This window comes from Anarrhichthys ocellatus, unplaced genomic scaffold, assembly GCF_004355925.1.
Source record: "Anarrhichthys ocellatus isolate YVR2014 unplaced genomic scaffold, GSC_Weel_1.0 scaffold36, whole genome shotgun sequence".
Lineage (NCBI taxonomy): Eukaryota > Metazoa > Chordata > Actinopteri > Perciformes > Anarhichadidae > Anarrhichthys > Anarrhichthys ocellatus.
The window spans coordinates 3,946,903-3,957,450 of record NW_022280066.1 but is presented as its reverse complement, the minus strand read 5'-3'; the positions used below and the strand labels follow the sequence as shown (position 1 = coordinate 3,957,450).

General features: G+C 43.4%; 2 protein-coding genes across 2 annotated transcripts in view; both read right to left on the bottom strand.

The window, feature by feature from the left end:
- Positions 1-3,186: 3,186 nt before the first annotated feature.
- On the bottom strand, positions 3,187-8,488 carry LOC116393961 (alcohol dehydrogenase class-3 chain L). Its single transcript, XM_031866694.1, has 9 exons — positions 8,441-8,488; positions 7,743-7,844; positions 7,006-7,147; positions 6,828-6,915; positions 6,511-6,730; positions 5,134-5,394; positions 4,746-4,881; positions 3,540-3,678; positions 3,187-3,277 (listed from the first exon to the last, which is right to left on the bottom strand). Exons 1-9 carry the CDS (start codon positions 8,456-8,458, stop codon positions 3,253-3,255), a joined length of 1,131 nt encoding a protein of 376 aa, XP_031722554.1. The 5' UTR covers positions 8,459-8,488; the 3' UTR covers positions 3,187-3,252.
- Positions 8,489-9,830: 1,342 nt separating this feature from the next.
- The window catches only part of LOC116393986 (alcohol dehydrogenase 1-like), a 44,393-nt gene continuing 43,675 nt past the window's right edge, over positions 9,831-10,548 (bottom strand). Inside the window, exons 6-8 of the mRNA XM_031866729.1 lie at positions 10,191-10,230; positions 9,953-10,084; positions 9,831-9,847 (exon numbers count right to left, since the gene is read on the bottom strand). Of these exons, the coding sequence (XP_031722589.1) occupies positions 9,831-9,847; positions 9,953-10,084; positions 10,191-10,230 (189 nt within the window). The remainder of the gene's footprint in view (positions 9,848-9,952; positions 10,085-10,190; positions 10,231-10,548) is intronic.

Here is a 10,548-nt window from a genome sequence, read left to right as displayed (position 1 = left end):
GTGTGTGTGTGTGTGTGTGTGTGTGTGTGTGTGTGTGTGTGTGTGTGGTGCGGTGCTCAGGGCAAATCCGACTAGTACGCCATGCTTCGCGTCTTTTCTCCCAACCTCTGCTAACTTCATCACAATTCATATGAATTTCCCAGAGACGGATCGAAAAGAATCAGCAATACTAAACACAAGAAGGATGGTTCCTGGAAACTGGTTCAACAAGTCTCACAGCCTCAACAACTAGCAACTCAAAACTTCTTTCAGATCTAGAAAATAAGTTGAAAAACGTTAAGTTCAATTTAAATTTCAGTCGACAAAAATCATCCTCTTGCACTTCTTCTGCAACAGAAGCAGAGTTCACCAACAGACATATCTAAAGGACTAGTTTGATATTTTAGGACACACTCTTGATCGCTTTCTTTCCCATAGTTTAATGAGAAGATCTATACCACTCTCGTGATCGTCCCTTCTATATTTAACTGCAACCAGGAGACAGTTAGCTTAGCTTAGCATAAAGACTGGAATCAGGAGGAAACAGCTAGCCTGGGCCTTGAAAGCACAGCAATTCACACATTATACCTAAATAGTTTATTTCGTACAAAAAAATGTAGTGAAAAACACAACTCTTAAAACCACAATTTGTAAATTTTACTTTACACTTTTCTGGATGGATTAAACAGACGATTTGTTGTAGTAAATGTTATTAACCCGTTAATTAATGTGCTTTCGGTGTGCAGGTAGGTGGATCTTGTTAGCTTTGGACAGAGCCAGGCTAGCTGCATCCCTGTTTCCAGTCGTCATTCTAAGCTATGCTACGCTAAGCTAAACGCTCCAGGTTGTAACATTCAATGCACAGATATGAGAGTTGTATCACTCTTATCAATTACGTCATAGAAAGAAAGCAAAATTAACACATTTCCAAGGATGATCTAATGTCTGTACAGGTTGGTAAATAAAATGAATCCATTGATTTGATTGCTTCATGTTAGCCTGTTGGCTAATCACAGCACCAAGGCAACTATCACTGTCCATCTAGCTGGTGACGTGTTCAGTAGTAGCACTCTCAACTCAAGTGTCATATCCTGAATGTGGCTATTATTAGTACACAGTCAAGTTTTCCAGTCGTCAGCCGTTGGTTGCTAGGAGAATTCTGACGCAACCAGAGAGCATCTGCAAAGATGTCCTGTGTGAGAGTAACGTCACCGAGAGTGCTGAGCTCGTTGATCCGGCTTCGAGGAAGTCTCCCTTGGCGTCTCGTGTTTTTCCGATAGCCCGGGTGTAGCAAATTGAGCCTTAATGTGTGAATCTAGTTATCAAAACATGCCGGATATCTCAAGGCAGGGTTAACCGATGTTGACCCCCTCATCTCGACGGTCACCATTTACCTTGACGTGGGGGATTTTCCCGGTGCGAGCAGCGTTTCGTTCTTTTTATTTTCAGAGGACTAATGTGATGTGTGGCTTCTCTGCCATCTTTGTATCTCTTCTAATGGAGTAATAAATGACTCTTCTGTAGCTCTGTGTGGGCGAGTTTGTCCTTGGATTCACTGGTGATCCAAATCCCAAAAGTGGTCTAATTCACCAGCCTTTTATTACGAGGAACGACTGTCTGGCTACCTGGGAGCCTTAAAGCCTTTGTAAACTAAGTGGAGTACAATGATGCTCGAAGCTGCATTTGAGATTAGATTATGACGCTGTTAGTTTACTTCAAGCTACATTGAGTGTGAATGTATCAGTAAACCTTTAGATACAGACATGGCTCTATTATGTGCCCATAGACATGACTTCATAGTATTTAGTCTGTAGTGACTAATAAATGGTAATTCATGCTGTAGACAGGTTGGAAGGAGTTCAGCAGATATTGAGTACTTAAAGTGTTATTGGACACAGCCCATCAACAAACAATGGTATAAATTTGAGAATGCTTTTTTCTTTTTGATGGCAGCCATTTTGAATTGTCATAACAGAAAAGGTGCGGGTGTCATTACCAGTTTGTAGGGTGAATTCACAAAGAATGGATTGCAGCCGCTGCCCCGTCTCAAAGTGACATTAACAGGGAACAATTCATTTGTTTACATAATAAACTTAATTTTCATTTTTTTTTTTTTCACATGTATTTTCAAAAATGACATGTAGGCGAGTTTTCTATTGTTGTTACACCCTGTCACTGCATTCCTAAATAAATGATTCACTGTAACTATGTTTGGCTGCTAGCACTGATCTTTGTGAATTGGACTGTTTTTGAAATGGGGCTCATCTGCATAGAACGGGGGCCAATTTTGCACCAGTTGTCTGCACATAATTTACATACATGCGAATACCACAAAGAATCACAGTATCTTTGTCCTATTTGTGCAGGTTTAGCATCCGCAAAAGGTGCGCAATCCTTTTGTGAATTTGCTCCTCTGGTGTGCAAAACTGACTTGCTAAATTCTTAATTAACCCCATACTGCTAAAAGGCCCACAGCCCTTTTGAACCATCCATTTCAAGATGCGTCCTCATAAGAATCATCCACGTTCGCCTCAAAGACAGTAGAAATACTGAGGGGGGAAAAATAACTTAGCTTCTGGGTTCCAGCTGTAGAGCTTGTACTCAGCTGTTGGGGAAAACATGGCCGCTGACATGTTCCGCCTAACTGAGTATGACACAGCTGAGCGCAAGCAAGTTGTCGTAATCCTCTCAAGTCCGCTCCAGTTTGGGTCAACGTTTTTGGGGGGGGGGGGGGAAATGAAGGCACATCACCAGAGCCCGAATACAGACACTTGCGCTGACGGTGAAAACTTAACTTGACAGACCAGCCTTGTTCTCCAATCCTTCAGGGAGAATGATAAAAGGATATTTTGAATGCGTTTCCAGCAGACTTGTTTCACTTCGTCTGCTCGGTCTTTCAACACGCTCTCTCCCAACAACTTCACCGGGCTGCTCTCGAAAAGAAGCACTCCAAATCCTCATCAATTAACGCCCATCCAGCCATGATGCCATCCGGATGTTTGTGGTTGTACTACCTCATTATTCATTCAGCATAGATCAAAGAATATTTCACAACAATCTTGTTGTGGTTCCTGTGTTTTCCCCCCCTCACATGGTGTTCTCTCTGCGGTGTACGCACGTTCCTTCAGGGTGGGGTGGGGGGGTGAAGCGCTGATCAAAGAGGTATCTGGCTGTGTATTGTTCAAATAAAACACACTGGAACAGGGAATTGAAAGATTATTTATTGAACTGAGCAGGGTAGACGCGGAGTGAGATTCCTGCGCTCCTTCGCTTCTAGAACTGAAGGACGACACGAATGCTGGAAGATGAAGATCGGATTTAGATTGTTGTATTTTTCTTTTACAGACTGAATTAGAGCTCCTATTTGAGGAAAGACGTCATAAGACCTCTGGTGGTGCACATTAATATGAAACCCTGTCAAACTCATATCAGCTTTGTCCTCAACAGAGGGCAGCAGTGACCCAAAGCGCCTTTAACGGGCCGAACCCAGAGGGACACTGGATCACTGCGCACGTTAACAAAAAACACACTTCAAAAATGTATCTTAAACGGAGGCTTACCATTTCCCAGCATGCATGAGATCAAAACCGTCAGTGATCTTCTCAAAGGGCAGAGTGTGAGTCACAAACTCGTCCACTTTGAGCTTCTTGCTCATGTACTCCTCCACCAGTTTTGGAACGCTGTCGACGCTCTTGTATCCTGGGAAAAGTGTAAATGAGCTCATTAAAGTAGAGGAAAGTAGTGGTTGCACACAATTACATTTTTTGTCTATACTTGCAGGGGCACACGGCAGAATACTGAAGAACAAGCGTTTATAAAGTAGAAGTGTGCATATGTGGGTGTGAGCTGAGCTATTTGTCAGCTCCTTTCATTTTTACGAAAGAGCAGTTATTGTAGAAAACTATTGACTGGTTTGCTCTGTGCGGTTTATGTGGTCATTATGGGCAGTGTATCTATGCTCCACAGCTCAATATCCTAAATATAACTCTCATTAAGGAGGCCTTTCATTTTCCTTGCTCACATGTTCAATGTATGTTTGAACTGCAAAGATAACCCATACCAATCACTTACAGTGCAAGTCTGTATCAAGAGACAAATGCCCTGGGAACACAGGGACGATTTCATGATGTGCCATCAGTTTGGAACTCGGTTAACACAGTTTTATTCATATTAATCAGTGTGACACCCACCACAAGAAAAGATTCAAGAGTTTACACTACATTTATGCTAGCAGCCCCGCGAGGCTGTACTTCGGAACAGCTGTGCTTTGACCTAAATGCTAATGCCGGCATGCTAGCCTGGTCACAATGAGCAATGCTAACGCATTGGTGTTTACCAGGTATAATCTTCCCATGTTCATGGTCTTGGCTTAGCATGTTAGCATGCTAACATTCGCTAACTGGGGCTAAACAAAAAGGGATCGTAAGTTTAGCTAGCAGGTATTTGATAGCATTGATCAGGTTACATGTTTGACCTGATGCTGGCGCAAGGTGAAAAGCCCTCAATTCATCTTGACGGGGACGTGCGCATGGCACATGGGAGAATTTGGCCTTTCTACTGGAAATCTCCTAAGGCTTCGGCAACAAACCTAATGGTTAGGGTTAGGAAAAGATCAAAGAAACCGTTTTTCTGGTAGAAAGACCTGAAGGCAAACTTCTCCTGAGGGCACGTGAATGTCTGAACCAAACTGTTTAACATGGTGAATGAGGAACCCCCTCACATCAGCGTCCCAAAACAAAGCATTCTCTGAACAACTACTTCGTTACCTCCAAAGGCAGTGCCTTTCCAGGTGCGTCCGGTCACCAGCTGGAAGGGCCTGGTGGAGATCTCTTGTCCGGCTGCTGCCACTCCGATGATTACGCTGGTGCCCCATCCTTTATGGCAGGCCTCCAGGGCTGCCCTCTGCCACCACGAGACAATATCACATCAACTGGATCTAAACAGCACCTGGACTCTACCACAACCTCACCCTAATCTATTTGGACTTTGCTCAATTGTGTTTATCTTATATTTATTCTTTCTTAAAGGCGGTTTGAGTAGAGTTGAGGTGGTTTTACCATATTTATTAGGGTCATGGGATTATTCAGCTTGCACAAGTGAATTGTTGAGTAGGGGAGCTGGTCAATAACATGGAATTTTTAATTCCCCGCTCACCATGATTGCCACATTGCCCACACATTCAAAGGAGTAGTCCACGCCGCCATCGGTCATCTCTACCAGGACCTCTTGGATCGGCTTGCCGTGGTCCTTTGGGTTCACCACGTCTGTGGCACCGAACTCCCGAGCGGTTTCAAACTTATCAGGGTTGAGGTCGACTCCAATAATCCTGGCTGCTCCGGCTGCTTTACAGCCCATGATTGCTGCGAGGCCCAGCGCCCCCAGGCCAAACACCGCGCAGGTGGAGCCGGCCTCCACCTGCAGGGCGAGCGACAGAAGAGGCAGTTACAGGTAAGCACAGCAGGGAAAATAAGACTGATCTTAATTAGAATACCTCAAGTTAATGCCCCATAATGATTAGAAAAGGAGCCCACGCTTTTTGCATGTGCTTGCTCCTGCATGCTTCAGCTGTGTTTTTCACTGACGTATGTTGATCGTAGGTACATGCTGGCTCATATTAAATGCATATTAAAATTGATCTCAGCAGCTCTGTGAGGCTGTACTTATGCACAGGGGTGCTTTGACCTAGTTGGTATCATCAGTATGCTAATAATGTAACATGCTGATGGTGACTAGGTATAATGTTTACCTTGTTCATCATCTTAGTCGGGGGTGTTAGCATGCTAACATTTCTTAATTAGCACTTTACACAAAGTACAGCTGAGGCTGATAGGAATGTTATTAGTTTTGCAGGTAGATGGTCAAATTAAGATTTGGAACTGACTAGATGAAGAGTTAATGAATCACTTATGTTATTACAAACCACATTTCATAGCAATCAATCCAAAAGGTTTTCATTACAGTTCATGGTGGCACCAAAGGAAGTGTCAGCAGATCAACAAAGTCATTAGAACACGTATTCTGGGGACCATAAATGTCTGTCCACTACGTTGATGCCAATTAATCCAGTAGATGTTCAGACAATTCACTTCGCAAGTTAAAGTTTGACTTGCTGGTGGCACCAGAGGAAAAGTCAAGGGATCACCAAAATCATTTGGCTTCATCCTCTGGGAACCATGAATGACAATATCAAATTTCTTGGAAATGCATTTAATAATTGTTGAGATATTTTGGTCTTAAACAAACTGCCTTTGCCATCCCGAGACAAAAAAAAGTCTAATCATTTTTAAATAGCAAAGCTTCCGTCAAGTGACTGCAATTTTTTTATTCTTCAACCAAAATGGTAGCCCACCACAGTACACTACAGCGTACAATTTACAAAGTGCAGATGTTCCTATGTTTGATTGCTGATGAAAGGATTCAGTGAGTGTTGCGTTGACGGTGATGTTGCTCTGGCGATCAGCTGAGAATCCCGCCTACACTGAAGGGTGACCGATGATCGCAGCACAGTGACATAAGGGGCGCCAGACTCACCTTGGCAGTGTTTAGAGCGGCTCCATAACCCGTGGTGATGCCACAGCCCAGCAGACACACCTTGTCCAGAGGGGCCCTGCGGTCCACTTTAGCCAGGGAGATCTCAGCCACCACAGTGTACTCAGAGAATGTGCTACAGCCCATGAAGTGGAAGAGGCTCTTGCCTTTGCAAGAGAAACGGGTTGTCCCATCTGGCATCAAGCCTTTGCCCTGAGTGAGCCTGGAGAACAAGACACAAGCGCAGATCTGACAGTTGATGAGCTGCACGAGGTAGAGGTAGAGGCGGATCTGCAAATGCTTTAACCCAGGACATTTACCTGATCTTTTGACACAAGTTGGTTTTGGGATTCTTACAGAACTTGCACTCTCCACACTGTGGGATATACAAGGGTATGACTGCGTCCCCTAAAACAAAAAAACGCATGTTTCAGTTGAACATTCACATTAGACCCAGCAACCCTTAATGAAGTGAAGGGAAGAGAAGAGAGGGGGAACCTGTCTGAAACTTGGTGACTCCCTCTCCGACACTCTCCACAATGCCGGCTCCCTCGTGGCCCAGCACCACAGGGAAAACTCCCTCGGGGTCGGACCCACTGAGAGTGTAGGAGTCAGTGTGACAGATCCCTGTGGCCACAATCTGAAATAAAGGGCTGTGATCTGATCTGTGCTCGATCCGTTTATTACATGCTCTTAACCGAAGACAAAGATTTGCTGTAGTGCGGGGAAATCAATCAGTTTCATGAATCAAATGTTATTCGTAATTCATTTATATCCTCTACTTAATTCTTCAGTGTCGTTGATTTGTGAGAATCTCTTTAAGTAGAGGTTATACTACTTGTGTAAATATTGTATTAATATAAAGAGAAGATATTTTTGTTCATGGTAAATTATGAATACAGTAACAATAAAGCAAATTCTTCTCTTTTCCAACATATAACCAGAAATAACTAAAGGTACAAAGTACACTGTAGTGTTGTACTGCACATACAATACAAGAGGAAAAAGTGACTAAGCTTTCAGGTGGAGCTGGTTATCATATGGGGTAGATTATAAATATTATGCCGTGTACTAAAGGTGTAATGACTTTTTTTCATAGTTGCATCAGTTCCTTTAACCGATTTAAATTATGAAGTAAGAACACATTAACTGAAGAGTTTGCAGCAACATAACGGTCTTAATTCATCTTTATTAAACGAGTGTCCATAGCGAACACGTCAGCCCTGTTTCATTACCTTGAGGCGAACTTCCCCGCCTTTCGGAGGTGCCACCTCCACCTCCTCCATCACCAGAGGTTTCCCAGCCTCCCATGCCACGGCAGCTTTGCACCGGACGACCTACAACACAACGTCCAGCTTCAGCTGGCTGACGACAACAATTCTGTGGACATTTAACCCGTTCGGTGCTGTAGTGGAGGCAGCCTTGATTCAAAGGATGGCGGAAAACACCTTGATACTTTATTGTATTGCAGACTATAGAAAACTGGATCAGAGTCCGTTCGCCCTCAGCTCTTCTGTGTTTCTCAACGGGCTGAGAATAACATACCCATGAAAAATACTGTCTTCAAGGCAAACTTTGACCTCTCTCCCCCCTATGTTGCAACAACAGGAAGCCTCAACTAAAGATCAACAAGAGCCCTCCAAGAAAAACACAAAACTCTCCAATGACTTCCCTTTTTGTAGATTGTGCAACAGAGTGCGAGAGGGTTTCTCTTTTACAGTTAAATGAAAACTTATGTTCAAAATAAATAGCAGTTTCAACCCCACCCTCTTGTACTCTTAACATTCCCTCTATTCCATAAACGCTTGACTGAGCAGAGGAAAAGTCCTAGCAACCCTAGCAGCGTTTGTGGGACAGCTTTAATCCCTTAAAGCTTTTGCAGAAGTTCATTATTCTGATGTCACGGCGTGTGAGGAGAAGATAGCGTGCTTACCTTCCCTGCAGTTGCCATGCTGTTTCACAAATGCTCTCGCCCTCACAAGGTTAGGTAAGAGTGCAGGTCTTATCTCAGTCTAGAGACCAATCACCAAGGAGGGTCCTGCATGAGCGAATCAGTGGACGAGAAGAGAAACGGAAGTGAGGAAAGCTTGCCAACGAGTAAAGTCAAGAGGGCGCACACACAAAAGTCCCTTCTCATTTTTACCTCACCTGATAAGCAAAGTGTTGAGCGAGAGCAGTGTGAAAATGGTAGGAAAACTCAGCTTTGTTCTTCATGTATCAGAACGGCTTGTATATCCCTGGAAGACGAACACCGACCACCACCCGCTGCTGGTAAGAAGAGTCATTTCCTCTCACGTTGGCGCACAACAAGCGCTAGTTGGCCGTTGGCACTAGTCGTCGATATGTTCAAGTTTATCTTTTCGTCTGCCTTTGTTGGAATAAGGTTTCTGTAGTTTTGAGCCCTATGAGTAAATGGTGTATTCTATTAAGAGTTGGATGGTATCATGTACTGGGTAAGGTCACATTTGAATCGGTTGACAATGTGTGGTTCAGTTTTAAGTCAAGTATACCTTTAATTTGTGACTCCAGTTTTGAAATGAATGGAGGAAGGAGCAGCCCAGGTCGTAATCATTTGTACATCATGACAGATTGAAAGACTAATCAGTCACAGTAATTGCTTTCGTTTCTCCAAGATCATAAGGATGAATAATTGGATAAAACCCATCCGCTCAACCATCAGTGCAAACAGAGAGCAATCGTGAACTGTAATTTCTGCTCTGTAAAATGTCAGTGCCAAACAGCGGTTATTATATGTACCGTTAGTCTCATATCATTTTTCATTTATTGCCCCTGTTCAACTACAATATTGTATCTTTTATTATAAATTCTTCAAGAAGCAAACAGAAGTACTGCTCTGGGACAGATCCTGGAGCCCATCCTAGCAGAATGATTACAGTGCTGTCTGCCAAGTTAAACAAACATAATTCGGCTAGTCTGAGGAGATCTCAGGGAAAACTGACACTTTAAACCAAGTTTAATCAAGCATTCAGAGGCATGACAGACAATGCTGCGACACAATAAAACCAGAACAAAAACAAGACCGCCACAGAGTTTCTGTTTATACCATTTATTTTGCTCTTTAAACACTTTGATACATTTTGCTTTTGAACACTGCAGCTGATTCTCACAATCTACTCCATCGAATAGTATTTAGTGCTTAGAGTCGGGCATATATATTATGCATAATTAACAGATCAGTTTATAATGTGCAGTGCATTATTTGTATGACTATCATGTAAAGATTTTGTAGAATATATAACGGTAAATTACCAAATTACTTTGGGGTCATTGAAAGCAACAGTGGTCTCATTGTGGAGAAACTGTCATGACCGTCCGGATGCTGTGGAACCAAAGTAAAAGAGAAATGAGGAGACCTGCACCTTTCATTGATCTGTGTTATTGTTGAGTCATGAATGGAGGAGAAAGAATGGGAGTGTACATCTACCATGCTTCATCAGCTCAATGGCATCGTTGACCTGGTTCAAAGTCATGTTGTGAGTGATGAACTCATCCACCATCAACTTCTTGTCCAGGTAGGCTTTGACCAACTGAGGAACAGCATCCCTACCCTTAAAGCCTGAGGCACACAATCACAGTCTTATCTAGAACACAACTAACCAAGAGTTGCAGGACATGAGCTCACACCCATTTAGTTACCACAGTGATGGTCATATTCGTCTCACCTCCAAACAGAGTGCCCGTCCATGTGCGTCCAGAGATGAGCTGAAAGGGGTGCGTAGATACGTCGGTCATGATCATCCCAACTATCACGCCGACGCCACAACCTCTCACACAAGACTCCAAGGCACTGCGCTCGATGGAGAAACAGCATGGATCTTAAATATAATGAGCCAATTTACCCAAAATTGTTATACATACATACATACATACATACAGTGATCCTTGGGGTTCACAAAGTCGGTCGCGTCGAACACCGTGGCCTTCTCAGACTTCTCTGGATTGATGTCAACTGCGATAATCCTCTTGGCTCCTTCAGCCTTGCAGCCCATGACTGCAGCCAAACCCACAGCTCCCAGGCCG

What these genes read in the sequence shown, in the direction of transcription:
- LOC116393961 (XM_031866694.1), bottom strand. An exon ending in CCGCTCTAAACACTGCCAAG is followed by an intron (nt 5,395 to 6,510) that starts GTGAGTCTGGCG and finishes CTCGCCCTGCAG; the next exon opens with GTGGAGGCCGGCTCCACCTG. An exon ending in CTCATGCATGCTGGGAAATG is followed by an intron (nt 3,278 to 3,539) that starts GTAAGCCTCCGT and finishes TTCATCTTCCAG; the next exon opens with CATTCGTGTCGTCCTTCAGT.